We start from the raw sequence: 22,500 nt of genomic DNA on the forward strand, positions 1-22,500 counted from the left end.
GTCGCTCCTAAAAGTCAGTTTAGGGGTGAAATGGAGAAATAATTAGACTCGATTGCTTTACTATTATTATTATCATCATTATCATTATTATTATTATCATTATTATTATTATTATATATTATTATTATTATTATTATTATTATTATTATTATTATTATATTATTATTATTATTATTATATTCATTATTATTATTATTATTATTATTATTATTATTATTATTATTATTATTATTATTATTATTATTATTATTATTATTATTATTATTATTTTATTATTATTATTATTATTATTATTATTATTATATTATTATTATTATTATTATTATTTATTATTATTATTATTATATTATTATTATTATTAGTTATTATATATAGTAGTAGTAGTAGTAGTAGTAGTAGTAGTAGTTAGTAGTAGTAGTAGTAGTAGTTTGTAGTGGTAGTAGTAGTAGTAGTAGTAGTATTAGTATTAGTAGTAATAATAGAATTATTATTATTATTTCTGTTGTTTTTATTAATATAATTATTATTATATTTATCATACTACTACTACTACTACTACTACTACTACTACTACTACTACTACTACTACTACTACTACTACTACTACTACTACTACTACTACTACTACTACTACTACTACTACTACTAATACTACAATTACTATTGCAACTATTACTACTACTTTACTAAAAATAAAAATAAATAAAAATAAAATTCCCTTTATTCATCCCCAAGGGGAAATTTGTCTTAAGGGTCTATTCCAAGGGAAGACTGGAATAACCCATGCGTCAGCCGCAGAGCAACGCCGCAAAATGAGCTAGGGTGAGATGACTTGCTCAAGGTCACACAGCGCCACGGCGGGTGATTGAAATCTGTACCTTTCGGGTACGAAGCAAAGACTGTACCACTGAGCCACGCTGCCCCCTTTGATCATCTTCGTTCCCCATGCCAAAACTTCTTGTTTACGTTAGTCATGGTTTCCTGTTTTCCCTACGATCCTAGCCATTTACCTATTACTATCCCATTCAGAACTATACAATGTACTGTGTTATTTTGCCGTCTTGGGTTGATCTCATCTTTTCTTCCCAGGTCTTTTTATATCAAAACATAAAACAACATTTGGCTGGATCCATGCTGATGCCTCGACTTTTCCTTATATAAAAACAAAGACAACACGTCACCTTAATTCATTTTTGCCACATGGTTTTCGAATATTTAACGCCCAACTGTGATTTAAATTAAATACTATCTTTTAAGTTCGGACTAAAGGCCAGAGGTATGGCCTATCTCAATTTATCATATTAATATATAAAGTGGTGGTTGTATATTTTTATATTTTTGTGCATTTGCATATATTATATATGTATACATTGTCGCCATAGATTCTCAACTTTGTGTTTATACATGTTCACGCATGCCACGTCTGTAAACGAATTTCCATTTTTTTTGGATGAATAATAATAATAATAATAATGAATAAAGTATATCTTATCTTATCTTATCTTATCTTATCTTATATCCCAACAGCTTATGTATTCCAGACATTTGGCAAGAAACCCACAATGAACAAGCTTTTAATGGTGACATGTTTGCTCTACTGCGTCATAGCCTTACCCACAGGTGTGACGCCATCATCCAAATACGTCGTCGAAGTACGGGCTGTAGTAGACTTGGCAGGAATCGAAACGTGGACCGAACGCACCGGAAAGACAGTTGAAGACTTGAGGTTGGAAATGAACAAAACATTCCGAGAAATTTCTGAGTTCTATTATAAAAGGTAAGGGAACCAAAATTGATTTGAACTTTAAAGTTTGAGTACCGATCACTTATCTGCTCAGTTAAAAACCCGTGTGGATTAGGTGGTAAGAGAGAGAGGAAGAGAGAGAGAGAGAGAGAGAGAGAGAGAGAGAGAGAGAGAGAGAGAGAGAGAGAGAGAGAGAGAGAGAGAGAGGTGCGGGGAGTGAGAGGTAGAAGATAGATAGATAGATAGATAGATAGATAGATAGATAGATAGATAGATAGGTAGATAGATAGATAGAGAGGGAGAGAGAATGGGGGAGCGAGAGAGAGAGAAAGAGAGAAAGAAAGAGAGAGAGAGAGAGAGAGAGAGAGAGAGAGAGAGATGGAGAGAGACAGATATGCGTAGAGTGAGAGGTAAAAGATAAATAGATAGATAGATAGATAGATAGATAGATAGATAGATAGATAGATAGATAGATAGATAGATAGATAGATAGATAGATAGATAGAGAGAGGGAGAGAGAGAGAGAGAGAGAGAGAGAGAGAGAGAGAGAGAGGAGAAATGGAAGGGAAGAGAGAAATATGGGGATATAGATCGATAAACAGATAGAAAGAAATATAGATAGATTGATAGATAAATAGATATAGATAGAAAATAGTTAGAAAGGGGAGAAGAAGAACGAATCAGAAGTATATATTTTATATTTCTTTCTCACATGAGATCAAGTAGACCCTACCTTCTATTTTATCCATTCTGGTTATAAAATAAATATTGTATGAAGAGAATGTCAGAAATTCTAGTAATTTCATATATTATAACATTTAGATTAAAGATGAGTAAATGGTTTAAATAATGCTAATCGAATTGACAAATAAGATAAATTTAGATAAATATTTATGTTTTTAAAATATAAATAAATTTTACATCGCGTTCTTTATATAAGCTTCAATAAGGGAGATAACCCTTTATGTGATAATGACATCAGTGACTGGTTTAGTTACATGAATGGAGACATTGCGGCCTTTGCGGAGCAATAAAGTTTATTACGACACTCATTTATTTTAAATATTTTCCGCCTGTATTGTTGAAATTAACATAGATCGAGACGAATCTTTTAAGCCATCAATAAAGATCAGACAAATCATATCCGAACCCAACAATATAAAATAAATAAAGACAACTGCAATTGCAGAAACAAGGAAACTGCCAAAAAAGCGCCAGAGTCTGCAAAGCCACTATAGCTACGCACAACACGGCAGCACAATACATCGGCAGCACAGAACCCCCATTCAAAACAAGATACAACAATCACAAGGCCTCCATAACACACGAAAGCAAAGCAAAAAGCACCAAATGAGCAATGCACTATTGGGAACAGATAAACACCAATAAAACACCAACAATAACCCGGGAGATTGTCAGGCAGAGCAGCCCCTATAGATGCTGTGCCAGAAAATGCAACCTGTGCCTGACAGAGAAACTGGAAATACCATTACTTAACCACAGAAACAATACCACCTTAAACAAAAAATCAGAACTAATGACAATGTACAGATACTCCAATAAATTCAAGCTCAAAACACAAATGGTTAAATAACATAGAGACATAGAAATAACATAAAGTACATAGGTACTCAAAATTAAACATTGGTCACAAAATGCACATTGCTAAAGTAATACTAGACACTGGTCTATAAAAAATACAGTCGACATGGCATAAAACGAATTGTGAAAAAGTGGGATTTTAAAGTAGTTTTATATTTTGAGATTTTCTCGATTTCTCTAATGGGTTACTGTAGGGTATTCCAGACTTTAGGGTCATAATATTGAAAAGAGCGATCACGAAACGATTTTAACTTGTTTTTTTTTTGTTTGTTTGTTTTTTGTTTTTTGTTTTTTTTTTGGACAGATAATAGATTGATGTCGCGTGATGACCGAAGGCTTCTGGTTTGAGGCGTGTGATTCATTAATTCAGAAAGAAAAAGTGGGGCTAAAATGTTAAGACATTTGAGGGCTAATAACGCAATTTCGTAATCTATTCTATAGCAGAAAGGAAGCATATGCAAATTTTGTCAAAAGTGAGGTGATATGGTCGAATTTTCTTTTTTGATATATTATGCGGGCTGCTGAATTTGCAATTTACCATTTAAATTCAGTGAAAGACCTGACAAAAGGGAGTTGCACTAATCAAATATTGATAATACCAAAGAAAACATTAATTTTTTGGTGACATTTTCAGTTAAAAACTTTCTGACAAGGAATATTCTTTTGATTATTTATTTTTTTAAAATATCATTCATTCATTTATTTATTTATTTATTTATTTTCTACTTTTCTCCATTGAACTTATAAGACTTTACACGCAACATCCAGTCAACTGAACACTCGATTAACCGTAGGCTGTGCAAAGCCTTTTTATGGGTTAAGGAATCTATATTATCCGATTATATTATGATATACAATTTTCTTTTGAATGCGCAACGACCTTGAGTTAATGTTGTTGTTTTTTTTTTTTTCAAAATCACCTGACAATACAATAGATGTCATAAATGTAACTGAAATTACTTCTCTTCTTAGTGAAATAATGAGCGAGACCGGATTAGTAGATGTCAGATTATATTTTCTCTTTTGTTTGATAGAAAATACTGGGGAGTATGTCACCTTTAAAACCCTGTTTACTTTAAATCCCAAAAACATTTGTTGTTGTTTGCTGTTGTTGTTGTTGTTGTTGTTGTTGATGATGATGATGATGATGATGATGATGATGATGATGATGATGATGATGATGATGATGATGATGAGATGATGGTGATATTTGTTCAGAGAAAAGTTATGGATATTGGGAAAGAAAGGCCTAAATATAAACCCTTGATCTTGATCTTTAAATATCCATGAAGATAAAATTTTGGAAAATAATACATGCGTGACCATTTGAAAATGAATTAATTAATTTCATTTTTAAGGTAATGATTTCGTGAATTTTTAAATTAATATATTTCCGATTTATAACCACCATCGGTGTTTAGACTTGACTTTATAAAAGTTTATCCCGTATTGAGTTTTTGAATTTTGTATAGTTGAGGCTGTGCCAAAAAAATGTTTTTCTGACGTTGGCCGTAAACATATTCAAAAACTAAGAAATGAAAAACTGAGAGAAAAAAAATCGCTTTCATCAGTTTTTCTGGTTTCAACGATGAAAACTAAACCAAAATCTGACAATCTAGCATCAAAATTATAGTACTTATACTTACAACTTTTTAAAGTGTCGAAAAAGTATGCACAAAGTCACAAAGTTAAAACTCTGTCCACATCTTTTTTACATTGAAAATCGATTCCTATTATTACAATTGACGTCAGTTTTTTGGGGGGTTTATTTTACATTATTTGACTGAAAGAAACTGATGAAATCAAATTTTTTTCATAGTTTTTTTTAAAAATACAACTTAGTGTTGGAGTATTTCTATGACGAACGACACAAACACGATATTTTAGCTTATCCTCAGTTGTGGTTATGGAGTATTTTACCATTAACATTCATTATTTGTTTTGTTTAACCCTCTCCCTACCACCCACATCAAAATCATCACATTTGTTACGACACAATATATATTTTTCTTATTTAGATTTATTTTGTACGTCACAAACTTTGAAGAATGATCTTTGTTTAATTAAAAAGAATATAAAGTTTTTATGTAGAAAGCTTGTTTGAGTTGAAATATCATTTTTCTGCTGGGTAAAGCCTGCCATTTTGCTGCAAAGGATCGTTAAGGAGAGGGTTAATATCAAAGCCTTTTCTTATTCCCTTTGTTTGTGCTTATCTACACACACGCCTCAGGCTGCTCTAACCCGTGACACCATAAAACGAGAAAAAAGAAAAAAATAACATAATGATAATCTATTCTTTAAAAAGAGAAAATTAGGTTGGGTGTTCAACTTTGTTCCGTATAGCCAAGGTTAATTCTGATCACAGAATTACTGGTAAATCTAAAAAGTATAAAACTATTATTCACATATTGATATATCTACGAGTAAATTGCAAACCTTTCTAAAATTAAGCATGATATGATTACCCGTTGACTCAAGGGATTATTTTAGTAACAATGACTCTTACTACATTTCCTTATTAGGATTATGGAAAATTCCATTTATGCATTATCTCGGGCTTTAGATCTTTGACCTTGGGAATAATACCGCCCGACCGGTCAGGTCGGGCGGTATTATTCCCAAGGTCAAAGACGATTGCTCAACAGATTCATCTCGATCTATGTTTTCCACAGTACAGTAGTATAATAATTTAGATAGATGAGTGCTTGTTCGTAACAGCCTTTATTTCTCCAATAATGGGATTTCTCCATTGATTAACAATAACGTGGTGTTTTTCTGCACCTCCGCTGACGATGCATCTTAACCGGTCGTTTTCATGTACCTTCGTTGCGCAAGCGCAAATCACATTATTCATGATCCGGGTTGTATTTCCGTATCAAGCCATCGCAAAAATAGAGTGACATAAGTTATATAATAATAACAATAATAATAATAATAATAATAATAATAATAATAATAATAATATAATAATAATAATAATAATAATAATAATAATACGTTATTCAAATAGCATTATTGTCAGATAGCTCTTGTAATAGGTGAAAAAAGTAATGAAATTAATAGTAATAATGATGATAATAATACTGATATAATATGATATAATAAAGACTAATAATTAATAATAATAATAATAATAAATAATAATAATAATAATAATAATAATAATAATAATAATAATAATAATAATAAAATAATAATATAATATAATAGCAATAATAATGATAATAATATAATAATAATAATAATAAAGAAGAAGAAGAAGAAGAAGAAGAAGAAGAAGAAGAAGAAGAAGAAGAAGAAGAAGAAGAAGAAGAAGAAGAAGAAGAAGAAGAAGAAGATGATGATGATGATATCTGTATACGTCTTTGTTAATTTTTTAATAGTTATAAAACAAGCGCTGATGGCGTACGACTGAAACTTAAAACCACGAAATAGACGTAACATTAAAGATAAAAATAATCTTCTGTAAAGACATGGTTAAATATCTTAATTAGCAAGGTGGCTTCGTAGCGTATAAATGAGCTTATAAATGAGCTTTTAATAGCGCAATATCCACTAAACGTGCTCAAAGCGCTTTACAAGGGGTCCGTGGACAACAGCAACACTTGACACGTAGGACGGGACATGACGTCTTTTTGGCGATATTACAAATTTTTCGGACAAAGACAAAGCTATTAGCGGTCAGACACTCATTTTACACCCGCGTACGGTGAGAGAATGTGAGTAAAGAGTCTTTTCCAAGGACTCAACTATGCGCCGAGCGAGGCTCGAACCCCCTGGACCTTCCGATCCGAAAGCGAGTGTCATACCACATAGCGTATTAGTTAAGATGTCAGACTCGAGCCTTGAAAGGATTGTGTTCGAATCCTAGTGTTGACAATTTTTGCAAATAAAAAAAAATTCATTTTATATTTTATTTTAAAAAATAGATTTAATTTTTTTTTTTTATAGTTATGAGATATTGAATTGAATAGCTTTATTATTTATTTTATTGAAAACATAAACAAAGAAACATTGGTATTTTTATTAGTTGTTATGGTTTATAATACTTTATCGTTATCATCAGTGTTCGTTTACCACCCTTGTTTGTTGTTGTTGGATTTTAAAAAATATTTCTTTTATTCTATTTATTTTTTTAAAATACCCCTAACTCAAATTTTAACATTAGTTGTTTGTTTATTTATAATCTATGTTAATTTCCACAGTACAGTAAAAATAATATAGTTGACTTCCTTTTAGTAATAGTCTATATTTATCCGCAAATATTGCTGGTTCTCCGCTCGTAATAAAATAACTAATAAATCAGAAACTGGAAATGTCGGTATATTTGACTAGATAATGTAGGTGATGGAATTTTTATTTTAAAAATCTGTATCCTATTTCTCTATAATATTGGGGCAATCCAAGCGATCTTTACATTTACTATTTTCCTCAGTGTCATTTAACCCTCTCCTTACCAACTATAAGAAAATCGTCACATTCGTTACGATGCAACCAACAACTTTCTCATCTGATTATTCTTGTTTTTCATAAACTTTGAAGAAAATGTGTTACTTATAGCCATAAAAACTTGACACTGTATTGTAGAGCTCATTCTGCTGAACACTATTATGCATAGAATGTACTTGTTAATCTTATGTTTGAATAAGAAAAATATATTTTTGTGTTGGGTGGATGTGAAGATTTGGGGAAAATTCTGAAACTCGCCGGTAAGGAGAGCATTAAGAAGACACTTGTTATCAAAGCAATCAAAACTTTTTTTCAAAATGCTGATCATTATTTGGTGTTTCAGATAATCAAATGGAAGGCTTATTATGCACAATTAGAATAAATTGGTCTCGGTTTATCTGCTTTTTACGGTGATATTTTTAAAATGGATCCCTGATACCAATGCCACAATTTATTCCAAAGCCTGTTTGGATCTCGCCAACTTCAATATCAAGTGCCTCGTTATTATTGCCGAAAGGAGAAAGGGGGGGGGGGGGGGGGGTTAAATATGGAATTGCTCTTACATCCGGTTAAGGCGGGTTTAAGCCCCGTTGTAGGTATCTCGTCTCGTGCGGTTATCTGGTCTTATGGTATGACACTCGCTTTCGGATAGGAAGGTCCTGGGTTCGAGCCTCGCTCGGCGCATAGTTGAGTCCTTGGAAAAGGCTCTTTACTCACATTCTCTCATCGTATTCAGGTGTAAAATGAGAACCTGGCCGTTAACAACGTTGTCTCTGTCCGAAAAAGTTGTAATATCTCAGGTTTAGTGGATATTGCGCTATATAAAAGCTCAAGCTCAAGATTTTTTTGTTGAGCAAGATTCTAAACTCTCTTCTCTCATTTTTCCAACTCATCACGGTGGCTGACGCCTGGGTTATCCCAGTCCGATTTTCGAGATCAAACAAAGAAAAATTTACCACAGGGATAAATAGGAATTTTATTTTATTTTATACATTTTAGTTATCTTCACGTGTTTTTTTTTTTCTCGCTTTTTCAACTCAATGAATGACATCAGCTCAGACTCACACCAATTCTAGACTTCAACACAATATTTTTTCTTGGTTCTGTCTACTACGGGGGGTCCTGATAGTTCAGTCGGTAAAACAATCGTCTTACAAGTAAAGCAACTACTATCAGTAAAGAGTTAAATGGATTTTTTTAAAAATTATTTTCTTTTTGTTATTTTGGGGAGTGGGGGGGGGGGGGGGGGGGGGGGGGGGTAGGGTTCCGCTCACCAATCTGTTTATTAGATCTGAGTAGAAAGTACTTTTTGATTGGCCTACGCAAAGGGTAGCAATGAATTGGTCTGTGTTAAATGCTATAGAATGCTATAGAAATCAGGCCTAACTCCACCGCCATCGGTCTTATAGCGCCAACGACTACTTTGTATATCAACACTGATATCTACAGTTAATTTAATATCATTTTCGGTGAATTTATCAGACAATAACAAATAAAGTAAAGAAAATGGTGTCAGCCTTAGTTGATATCCATCTATCGACCTATGGGTTTTTTTGAATACCTTTATTGCATTGATACAACAATGACCGTGAGCAATTAAAAAATCACAATAGATATTGGGAAATGATTCTATACGCGTGTGTATGTGTGTGTGTGTGTGTGTGTGTGTGTGTGTGGTTGTGTGTGCGCTTTGCATGTCAAGGTTAAAGATATATGTTTGTACACCACATGAGTACATTTAAGTTGAAATACTATCTTTACCACGTGTATCGTTATTGTAATATTTAATCAATAGATTTATGGCATTACTAATTAATATTAAGGGCATTCAAAGGATCTTATCCTATTTTGCCCTATACCACATGTTATGTTATGTTATGTTATGATTAGTGGGAGTAAAGACGATAAAACCTTTTGATATTAAATCTTTAGATCTTCTAGCGCTTTTTATCATTTCATTAACTGGTAACAGTATTAGCAAGAAAAGTGAATATGAAAGGGCTTTGAAATGAAATCATTTAAACGTAAACAAAAGACGATTTGTTCAGAAATCCCTCACCAGCTCAAAAACAAAAGAAAATAGATGAAGATAAAAGGATTTGTTTAAATCCGAATAAGAAAAATGTAACAAATAATTGAGACAGTGAGCAATATAACGATAAATCTGTATTGACACGATACAATTTTATTTGAAGGTCTTATAACCTTTAACCACCATGTAAAAAGGTAATTGAGTACACATAATGAAACAATTAGTATTTCATTCAATACGTCATAGTCATAAACCTAAAGTTTTTGTAAGAAAACTGATATAACATTTAAACAATCCAATCCAACACAATTATGGGAATATATATATATTATTTTCCCTAAAATTGATTCAGTTTTTCGCTTGTGGTACCGAAGTCTAATTTTCCAAGCTCCAAATTAAGAAACTCAACTGGAAATGCTCATTTAATTTGATCTCCCGTGGTGGCTAGGGAGGTCACCTCTGCAGTGCCTTTAATCCCCTTTTATAATTTCCTTTTCCATATTGATTTCTATGTGTGTGTGTGTGTGTGTGTGTGTGTGTGTGTGTGTGTGTGTGTAATAGAATGACCATTCTATCTAATGTTGTTATTTGATTTTGTACTCTATCACTCTTTACTACTTGTCGCTACCATCACTATTTAATTGTATGCAAGATTGTGTGCCTCTGTGGTTGATATCAACATTCCTTGACTCGTGTGTGTTACTACGACCAATAGTACGCTGTGTGTTGTGTGTTAAGCCTTACACAGGTAGCCTCGATGTACTATTTTTATCCTCGTCTGGGTATGACTTATGGCCTGATAATATATTTTTGTGTGCATTATTTCACCACTTCACATCGTTATAGCTTCATTTTAACAACTATGATCATTTACAAATTTATATCACTAATTCTGGCAAATCATAGCTTTCTAGCCACCTACCTTGAGTCATCTAAATCTACTTTGTTCTTCTGAATACTTAATAATTGCTACTTAAATATTTCATAACAACCATAACGTTAACACCTTTGATTACTAATTACGAGCTAAACATTTACTCTTTACTCTGCAATTCCCTATGATTGATTCTGTAGCATAACTCTTTAGTTTAGACTTATTCGTTCCTTCATACATGTCCCATGTTATTTGCATTAATTTGTTTAAATCATGAAGATGCACACAACTCGATCGAGTTTACTCACTTCAGTCTACACATCACTTTACCTGGACCAGTCTGAGTGACGTAGGTGCTTTCCCTGACGTCCGCGCTAAATCTATTTTTAACTGCTATAGCTAATATTATGTGATTATTCTGCCATTGATTCTCTTCATTCACCCACAAGACGTTTGACCCGTGTATTCACCATCCCAACAACAGAAGCAATTCAGAAACCTCCCCCCCCCCCCCCCCATCCAACCTAAAACCTAAACCTAAACTCATTTCCACAATAACCCCATATTACAGAAGTTCGAATATTCCGATCAGCTGATAGGCTGCAGCCTTTCAACTCCCACCAATCAAAACCCTCAGAATCCAACACCCCCCCCCCCCCCCCCTACTAAACCTCTGTCAGTCCCAGACAATTTATCTAAACAACATTACAAACAGCCCTGAATCATCAATAAACCGATTGGTACAGGATCTCTGTCATCCACCAATCGCAACACATTTTATCTACTCTCCACATCCAACCATGAACAGCTATTTAATTGTTAATTTAAATCATCTAAAAAAAAAAAAATAACAAAATTTATTACAACCCACCAACCCAATGTAACCTCTAACTGACCAACTGCCCAATTAACCCCCCACCCTCCATGAACGCGTTAGGCAACATTAATATTTCAACCATTATTTCATTTATAAAAAAAAAATTAAAAAAAAAAAAAATAATAATTAAATTATTATCGTAACGTACGATACAGAAGCAGTTAATGCCAAAGCCTTCCTACTGCTACTACTACTAAACACATAATAATTAACCTAACAAATACAATTTTTACTAATTAAGAGGGTCATTAGATAGTATGGCCTGGGTCTAAAAAAAAAAAATAAAAAAAAAAATAAAATTCATTGATGCATTGGTGTCGGGGGTATTGAAATGGGTGGCTCCCTCGGTCAAGGAAGGCGGCCTCACCAGGGCCCTCGCCCCCTTCGCCAAGCCCGGCACCATCGTTGTCGGCAAACCCAGACGGGACGAGCTGGACTCGTATAGCCTACGTTCCGTCTGGAGAAGATAGATGGGGTAGAAATACCCCACTATCTAAAATTTGAGGTAGGTGGCGCCTTCCACCACGTAAAAGTGCACATTCCTGGGCGTGTGCCGGCATGCTCCACATGCTACAATGTGGGGTACCCTTTCTACTTGTGCCCTACTAGAGCACGGTATGCACCAGGAGTGAATTCAGCACGAAATCCCACTATCCCTCCTCCTTTTCCATCTTCACCTACTGGTTCTGTCACGCCTTCCGGCAACCCCCTGCCGGACGCACCATCCCAATCCCAAGAACCTTGGAACCAGGTAGTAAAAAAGGGAAAGAAACACACAACACAACACTCCAACACACAAAAAAAAAAAACAACAACACACCAAATACACCACTACTCACAAGCTACACCACTAAACCACAGACACCAAACGCAAACCCTCAAGACAACACTCCAAAAGATACCAACACAACAAAAACTGCACCAATGAAACAACTAGAACAGGAACCACACAACTCCCCATACACACCAAAACGACCATCATCCATAACAAATCTACACCAACACACCACACCAACACCAGTAATAATCCCTTTAGAAAGGGCAACATCACCCCCACCCCCATCCACACCCCCCAATCCCAATAACAAACCCAAAAACTCTCCCCCAAAAAATACAACCACACCATCGCCCTTCAAAGCACACACTTCACTCACACGATCACCACCTGGGGCTTGCCCAAGAGCACGAAAAAATCACAGAACACACTACCCAATATCTACACAAACACATGCATACACACCTCACCAAAGAAGCTCTTCCCTCAAGAGGAAGACTCCACCCATCCAAAACATCGAGAGGGAAAGGTCACTACCCAGACCACCACGACACATGGGAGACACACACCCCAATACTTAAACAAAACAATACACACACTAAACCCAGACACGCAGCCTACAGTCCACACATATATACCTACATACAAACGCAACTCTAGATACAACACACCACCTCTAGAGAACAAGCAAAATCATACACTAAAAACAAACCATACAAAATAAAAACACCCTACAAAGAGGATGACCCCCCACCATTGACAATCATAACACTCAACATCAGAGGCATGAGACAGAAAATACAAGACATTAAAAATCTAATAAGGAAACAAAGACCAGACTTCTTACTGTTACAAGAAACGAACATACACGACAAATTCACACAAGAACGAACACTTCTCGAACTCAAACCAGAAGTTAAAAATATATTTTGGACAATCGACAAGAAAAAAAGAAACTGTAGAGGAGTAGCCATAATAAAAATCTCCGACAATTGGACTGTTACCCAACACGACCATGACAACACAGGACGAATAGGGAAAATAGACGTGACTCAAGACGGCTACAAATTCCAAATTTACAACATCTACGGACCTGCCTCAAGAACGGACGAAAAAAAGACAACTTTCTTAGACTTAGAGAAAAGAATGGAAATAAACCCATCAACACCCATCATCCTAGCAGGGATTTCAATAATACACTACACCCCCGCGACACAACTCACCATAGAACACAACAAACAGTCATAGACAAACAAATACTACAACGAATTTTAGAAAAACACAATCTAACAGATACATACAGAGAAACATTCCCACTCGGGAAAGAAACCACCTTTAAATCATTCGCAAACACAGGATCCAGACTCGACAAAATATACATATCCAAAACAACCCCAATAACAGAAATTAAACACCTAGAGAACACACTAGACTACACAGACCACAAAGCTGTCTACGCCCAGTACGGCACCCAAATTACAAGACCCAAACAAAAAAGTGCCTACTGGAAATTCAACAACAGTCTCCTGCAGGACCATTATTACATACAATACATGACCGACATCATATTAGACTATACGGACAACATACCAAATGACAACATCCGAGAATGGTGGGACACCCTCAAACAGACCATACAAACGCTAATACAAATGATAGGGAGAAAAGTACAAGACAAAACCAACAGAAAGGAAACAAAGTACAAAACAATCATCAACATAGACAGGGCGCGTGACAACAAAACAGAAATACAAACACAACCACATGTTACTAAAGCAATAGAAAAACTGAAAGAAATTGAACAAAGAAAATTCAGAGGCCACAAAGTAAGAAGCACATACAAAACACGCAACGACTACACTGATTTAAACGACACAATAGCACGAATAGAAAACGAACTACACAATAGACGACATATAGACAAAATCAGAACAACAGATGGGCAAATAACAAAAAACGAGACAGAAATCCTTGAGACCTTCTACAATTTTTACAAACAACTATACACAAGTGGCGAAATATCAACAGATATACAAGACCACTACACCGATTATACAAAGAAGTTGACAGACGAACAGAAAGAACAATTAGATACAGAGATCACAATAGAAGACCTACAACACAGCCTAGAGAACATGAACACAAACAAATCCCCAGGCCCCGATGGACTAACAGTAGAATTCTACAAAAGTTTCTTCCCTCTCCTTAAAAAACCCCTCCTAGAACTGACTAAAGAAATACACAAAGAAGGACAATTAACGAACAGCCAAAAGATATCATACATAACCGTCATACCCAAAGAAAGCAACACAACAGACGTCAAACAATACAGACCCATATCCCTCCTAAACACCGACTACAAAATTATAGCGAAAACTTTAAGCAACAAAATCAAAATTCACCTACCCCAACTGATAGACAAAGAACAAACATGTAGCATAAAAAAAAACAGAACAATAGAACAACACACAAACTTCATCAGCGACCTTATAGGATACGTAAAACAGACACACACACACGCATACATTTTGTCCATCGATCAAGAGAAAGCTTTCGATAGATTAGAACACAGTTTCTTACACAAAATATTAGAACACAACAACATAGGCCCTTATTACAGAAGATGGATAAAAATACTATACAACAACCCCTCCAGCTGTGTAATAGTCAATCAAAAAGTATCTGATCCCTTCAAAATCGGTCGGTCAGTACCACAGGGTTGCCCTCTCTCGGCCCAACTATACATCTTGACACCGTTTTGGAAAAAATTAGGAGAAACCCGAAAATTAAAGGCACCAGAATTCCCGGAAAAGCCAACAAAAAACTCATCGCGTATGCCGATGATGCAACCCTAATTCCGAGTGATATACCTAGCATAAACAAAATTTTAGAAACTTTCAAAATTTCGGCCTCGCTAGTGGTGCCAAACTAAATATTAAAAAGACCAAAATCATGAATCTCGGTCCCGAACCCATAGAAACCGAAAAAGCCCAGATACCCGACATGCAATGGGTTAACGAAATTAAAATCCTCGGAATAACGTACTGTCAAAGACACACGACACCGAAACACATCTGGAGTGGAATTGTACACAATATAGACAAGAAACTACATTCATACACATACATCAAAGCCAATATATTCGATAGAACCAGGATAGTGAACACCTACATTATTCCAAAAATCTTATACTACATCAAAATCTTCAAACCTCCGTTCACCACAATAAAGAAATTAGAAAGACGCATAGACACATTTATACTACAAGACGCAAAACCCATTCCACACGAAATACTCACACTTCCCACAGAATCAGGCGGCACAGGACTAAAATGTATTAAAAGAACCTTAGACACAACTAGGATCAGATATATAGACAAAATAATACAAGAATCGACAGGAAATAAATTCGGGTCATACTACTTAGGGACACGACTACTCCCCCATTTCGGAGGTAAGACACTCCCTCCTTTTTACAAAGAATGCGTAGGACTAGTAAACAAATACCCAGACACAATAAATAAACAATTAGACAGTAAACAGATATACAGAACAACAAACACACCAAACAAACGCAGAGAACAAGACCTAATGCACGCATCAGGACTAACTTTAGATAACATGAGAGTGGCCTCAGAAAACTTACATAAACATGATACTTCTAGATACAGTAAGCATATAACATACAGACTGATGTTCAACGCCTTACCAACAAACAACACGCCCAGATGCGCCTTATGCCGAGCGCTTTGTCCAACACAAAATGTACACATTTTCACAAACTGCATTAAAACAAAAACACTGATTAGAGCCACAATAAACACAATACAAAAAACAATACGACAACCCATACATACAGAAATAGCATTTAGACATAATATCATCCCCAAAACTGACAATGCAACACATGAAATAAACATACACATCCTAGCAGCAGCAAGACAAGCGATTTGGACTGCATGGATGGGTCAAGTACACAGACAAAACACCACTAATACCGACATGTCATTAATATTTCTTAACATAATACAAAAGAAATACAAAAACGATTTAGATAAAGAGAGAGAGAAACAAGATGGAACAAATATACCGACCTAATAGCACAATTCAGATAGATGACCTTCCACCGAGACATTTCAACTCTCTGCTCCACACCCACAACCTGACCCTACCCCTCCCCTCCGCCCCCCCTAGCTAGCTTTACAAACTTTATTTATACATATATTATTTACACCTCTATTATCGATCATTTACCTGACTGATCACTTAATATTATATATTCCTACCCCTAGTATTTAGTTATTCCTCCTTCCCTTACTTTTGCTGTAGTATTATCCTTTTCTATATTAACTTCCCCTTTCCCCCCTCTACCACACTGATATAGCCATAACTTTTTCACCAACTTCACTGCCAAACAACCTAGTTACAAACAACGAGGTGCGTCCATGTCTATTCTTACCCCCCCCCCCCCCCCCCCCCCCCTTTTCTCTCTCAGCATTGATAATGATACACAACCCGATGAATCGATCATCCTTCTCCTAACTCTTCGGCCTCCGGAATAATATAATCAGAACCATTCTGTATATAACTAATTCTACCTTTTCCTTTGTTTCTACCCCACACCCCCCCCTCCCCCACACAGTACATCCAATCCTACCCCACATCTAGATAGATAATCCAGACAGACCCCTTCCCATCACCCTGATACAATCGGAGACGGAAAAGAATACCAACATAAACGACAGAAGATCTCGCCAAGGAAAAATGCAGAGTACCACCTTTTTTGTATTTTTATTTATCTGATTGCAAAACTATAGCTAGAGTAGAGAACACAGACCCTATTTCGGCTCTAAAAGATCATGTGGCAGATAAAACCATCTAATAATAAATGATACTAATACTAACATACAAAACAACATCCCCCCCCCCCACCTAAAAATTCCCACTTATACTAAACTCAACAAAATAACAATAACAAACCTCCAAGGAAAGGACGTGACACAAGTGTTTAGTAAGATATAATCCCCCTTTGTTTTTGTTTTTTGTTTTTTTTTTTCCGATGCGGCCCCGGCGGACTCGGCGCAACGGCCCACGGCAGAGACGGCGCGGGGCAATGTGTGTGCCGCGCAGCATGCCGGAGGGGTCTAGTCCCGCCCAACCCGCCTGAAGCGCGGCTGAAACAATTGCGCTGCGGCGTCTAGACTGCCGTGGACCACATGTATGCAGATGAGATCGGTCGGGGCCGACTCGGAAAGAAGAATATTTACAATATTTATAATATTAAAACGTACACCTTGTACACCCACAGTCACAACTGCCCCCCCCCCCCCCCCCCCCACGATTCTAACCTTATCGAAAAATTAACCATATTCATAGAATAATAAAATAACCAATGCTGCATAGGGAAAGACCACGTGCACAGTAGTTGAAGCAGCGAATGACGATCGGCTAGAGAGCGGGAAAGTGGGTGGCCACCCTTGGACTCCTAAGGGAGCAAAGGAATAGGTTACTAACAAATTAATCAAAAGTTTCCTTTTAAAAGCATAACCACCTTCATCACCAGTTCCAATCTACTCCCATAATTTAGCAATAGCCCAAGAACATCAACCGACCACAACAATTAATAAACCCACAAGACGTTTGACCCGTGTATTCAACATCCCAACAACAGAAGCAATTCAGAAACCCCCCCCCCCCCCCCCTACATCCAACCTAAAACCTAAACCTAACCTCATTTCCACAATAGCCCCATATTACAGAAGTTCGAATATTCCGATCAGCTGATAGGCTGCAGCCTTTCAACTCCCACCAATCAAAACCCTCAGAATCCAACACCCCCCCCCCCCCTACTAAACCTCTGCCAGTCCCAGACAATTTATCTAAACAACATTACAAACAGCCCTGAATCATCAATAAACCGATTGGTACAGGATCTCTGTCATCCACCAATCACAACAACACATTTTATCTACTATCCACATCCAACCATGATCAACTATTTAATTGTTAATTTAAATCATCTAAAAAAAGTAACAAAATTTATTACAACCCACCAACCCAATATATCCTCTAACTGACCAACTGACCAATTAACCCCCCACCCTCCATGAACGCGTTAGGCAACATTAATATTTCAACCATTATTTCATTTTAAAAATTTAAAAAAAAAAAAAATTATCATAACGAACGATACAGAAGCAGTTAATGCCAATGCCTTTCTACTGCTACTACTACTAAACACATAATAATTAACCTAACAAATACAATTTTTTACTAATTAAGAGGGTCATTAGATAGGATGGCCTGGGTCTAAAAAAAAAAAAATTCATTCATTGATCCATCCATTCATTGCTACACGTCTATAGAATACGATACGAAAGAATGATCTGTTCCATTGTTCCTGAATAAAGACTTCATCATTATACATCCTGGCCTTTGTTGTTTGATCGCCTCCACTACCCTGGAGTGGATGGGCTAGGACTCGGGTAGACTATGGTGTCTCCGGACTTGACTGTGGTGTGTGCTCTTCGCTCATGAAATCAACTCCCTACATCTACTTCTGACACATGAAGTCATGCTACTATCACTAACAGTAGTACTAAACTGTCACTTCATTGTCTCGATCTATCTTCCTCACTTGAGCACCACCGCCGCAGTTACAGTCTGGAACTCTTAAGTCGACCCCGGGACCGAATCCATCCACTTCCACGGCCTCTACACTCTGCCAATACTACTACTACCACTCGCCGGCATCAACTACCCGGTTGTCTCCATCAGTATCACACTCGCCGGCATCAACTACCCGGTTGTCTCCATCAGTATCACACTCGCCGGCATCAACTACCCGGATGTCTCTATCACATTCGCCGGCATCAGCTACCCGGTTGTCTGACTCTATTACATGTGTGTGTGTGTCTTTGTTTTTTAATGAGATTGCATTGTTCAGTCCTGACTATGGCTGGAGCCCTTGGCTGAGAGGCAAACAATAAAATGTAAATTATTTGCAGATTACATTTTTTTTTCTTGTAAATATCTCTGCTGTATACTGTTGTTAAAAAAAATAATATAATAGTATGAAAACATTTGAGTGTGTTCCTCATATTGGGATCCTGTGCTAGTGCTAGTGTCTGGATAAGTCTTTTTGACGATCTCAAAGGACATTGATTGATTGCTCTTGGAGTTTACACCTCTGTTCTTTTTTTATTAAGTCCACTTAATAGGATATCTAGAATCTAGAATCGTTTAAGTTTCCCATTTTCTTCCATTTTACTGGTTCTGAAATTACCTAAATGTGTCGCAAGGGCTGTAAAATCCTTAAACTTAAAAACAAAAACAAACATTAAGCAGTCATTTAAAGCGTGATGTTATTGTGTGTGACAGGTTGGGGAGGCAATTGCCCAGTGGTGGAAATTAATAAAATAAATTCAATAATAAAAGAAAATCCGTAAAAGGGAAAGTCCTTTGTCAAGAGATAGTTGTAATATGATGTAAAGATAAAGAGTCATTTCCTTGGTAATATGATTTTGGAGTCGGGTTGGAATGAGTCAGGTCAATGTGCCTTGTAGGGATAGATTCTTGTCGTTGCTTGAATTCACCGTCCGTGAAACCGTATAGAAAAGCCCTCATTGGAGGAATGAAAACGAACTCCACCAAAAGCACAAGGAAAATGCGTGATGTTATTACATCACCGGACACAAAATATGCCAGATAAAATCCTTGATCCGGAGGTCGCGGGTTTAAGCCTCTGTGTCGGCATTTATATTTTTTAAAGTAGAAATTCCCGCTGAATTGCTGAAATGCGGTACCCTCTCCCTGGATCTGAGCATTGCAAACATAATGAACAAAACATTCTCAACACACAAAGACTGGGACATAAACAGCGGTGTCCTAATTACAATACAAAAACCAGGAAAAACGAAAGGACCCGCAAACAACCTGCGCCCAATAACATTACTGAATACCATAAGAAAAACACTGTCAACTATTGTCCTCAACAGAATTAGACCGAAAATAGAAAAATATCTATCACATAGCCAAAGCGGGTTTCGCCAAGACCGAAGCACATCGGACGTTGTATGGACACATAAATGGTTGGCAGCAAAGGCACTCAAAGAAAACATATCCATAACAATAACCGGAATCGATATGTCCGCAGCCTTTGATACGATCGACAGAGGAAAACTTTTGGAGATATTAACAGACATAGTAGACGAAGACGAGCTCCGAATAATCCGATTTCTCCTCAGCAACACAAAGATACAACCAAGGATATACGGGGCCACAAAACAGACGCAGTTCGAAAGTAACATCGGACCCCCCAAGGAGATAGTCTGAGCCCGATTCTGTTCACAATATACTTAGAACACGCTCTGAAAGAAGTTCGAAAAGTCATTCCAAAACCAACGACTCATATTGAGAATGCAATCCCTAGAGAAATCGCCTATGCAGATGATGTCGATTTTATTGGATCAACACCAGCAAATATAGACATCATACAAAATACCCTCATGAAATATAACCTCCAAGTCAATGCCAATAAAACCGAATTTACAACAATATCGAGGAACAAAGAGGAATGGAAAAGAACAAAGAAAGTCGGCTCACTAATTGGAGACACAGAGGATGTACAAAGAAGAAAACAGCTATCAAACGCCGCACTCAGTAAACTCACCAATGTATGGATTAGAGGTGACAAAATAAAGAGAAAAACCAAACTGAAACTGTACCGTGCTCTTGTAAAACCGGTACTTCTGTATAACTGCGGCACTTGGGCGTTGACAAAATCCGAAGAAGAACATCTGGATGCCTTCCATCGCACACAGCTAAGAAGGGTACTGGACATCAAATACCCAAAAAAATCTCAAATGAATCACTCTATAAGATCACAAAAGAAAGACCAATCTCCCTTGACATTTTACAACAACGATGGCAACTTTTCGGTCACATACTACGTAGGGACAAAAACATATCAGCTAACCAAGCCATGTCGGGATACTTCCAAAAACACGGGAACCTTTTCAGAGGAAGACCGATCACAACACTCCCTGTGATCCTAAACAAAAACCTCACAACACTTGGAAAAAGCATTAGTCTCATAACGGCAGGGGACCTTGAAAATCTGAGAACCCTAGCAGAGGACCGGCAATATTGGAGACACCTCACACAGGAAATACTGGAAACAACCAAGGCGACCCAATCTTTCGGTCGAGACGCGAAAGGCATCTAAGTCAAGTAAGTCAAAGTAGAATTGTAAGTAAATGACCGAAACCCTTGTTCGATGAGGGGTGGGGGTTCTTCTCTGAAGAATGTTTGCTATAGGTCTATCCGAATTTCTTGTTACACCTCTCACATACTTACTTACTTAGGCTGCCCCTTGGGGCGCCCAACATGAGCCACAAGTCTTCGCCATTCTGTCATGTCCTCCATAAGCGTACGCAGCTCCCAGGTGTTGTCCATTCCTGTGTCATCTAGCAGACAGTCAATGTATGCTTTATTCTGCCTGCCTCTGCTTCTGGTTCTCTCAGGTGGTTCCCATAGCTTAAGACTGCTTGCAATCTCCTCCTTGTGTTTCCAGCAGTGCCCCGCAAGTCTCAGTCTTCTCTTTTGTATCTTCGAGGTCACTGAGGGGGAGGTCACTGTAGAGCTCTTCATTTGATATGTGCTCTTTCCAGCTTACATTGAAGGCCACCCGCAGCAGGGTGTAGCAGTCGTCCAGTTGCTTCTCAAGGGCTTTTATTAGAGTCCATGTCGCTGCTCTATATAGAAGCACTGACTCTACCGTTGCCAGGAACAGTCTTTTTTTTCCTCTGTAGGTTTGAATTACAGATTCCTAAGTTTGTGACAGGCACTCCAAGCCAATGCTTTCCTGACAGAGATATCAGAGGAACTGCTTTGGGTCCAACCTCCTAGTCTAGGTACTTGAAGTTGTCAACTTCCTTCAGCCGTTCTCCATTATTTGCCTGTATGCTAATTGGCCTTTCTTGGTTGTATGTTTGGAAAACTGTCTTCTTAGCATTACAGCACAGTCCTACTCGTTCAGCCTCACTTTCAAGTCTATTGAGGACTTCTTGTGCCTGGTCCATCTCCTTGTTCAGTAGAGCCAGATCATCTGCGAAATCTAGATCCGTCATAGCTGGATTGCGCCTAC

General features: G+C 36.9%; 1 protein-coding gene across 1 annotated transcript in view; it reads left to right on the top strand.

Annotated features, from left to right (window-relative positions):
• Positions 1 to 22,500, top strand: part of LOC144956478 (metalloprotease mig-17-like) — a 45,620-nt gene that overhangs the window by 4,579 nt on the left and 18,541 nt on the right. The window contains exon 2 of the mRNA XM_078887005.1: positions 1,528 to 1,777. Within this exon, the coding sequence (XP_078743131.1) occupies positions 1,563 to 1,777 (215 nt within the window). The 5' untranslated portion in view covers positions 1,528 to 1,562. The remainder of the gene's footprint in view (positions 1 to 1,527; positions 1,778 to 22,500) is intronic.

Source organism: Berghia stephanieae, chromosome 11, assembly GCF_034508935.2.
Source record: "Berghia stephanieae isolate SIO BIC M18660-M18661 chromosome 11, UCSD_Bste_1.3, whole genome shotgun sequence".
Taxonomy (NCBI): Eukaryota; Metazoa; Mollusca; class Gastropoda; order Nudibranchia; family Aeolidiidae; genus Berghia; species Berghia stephanieae.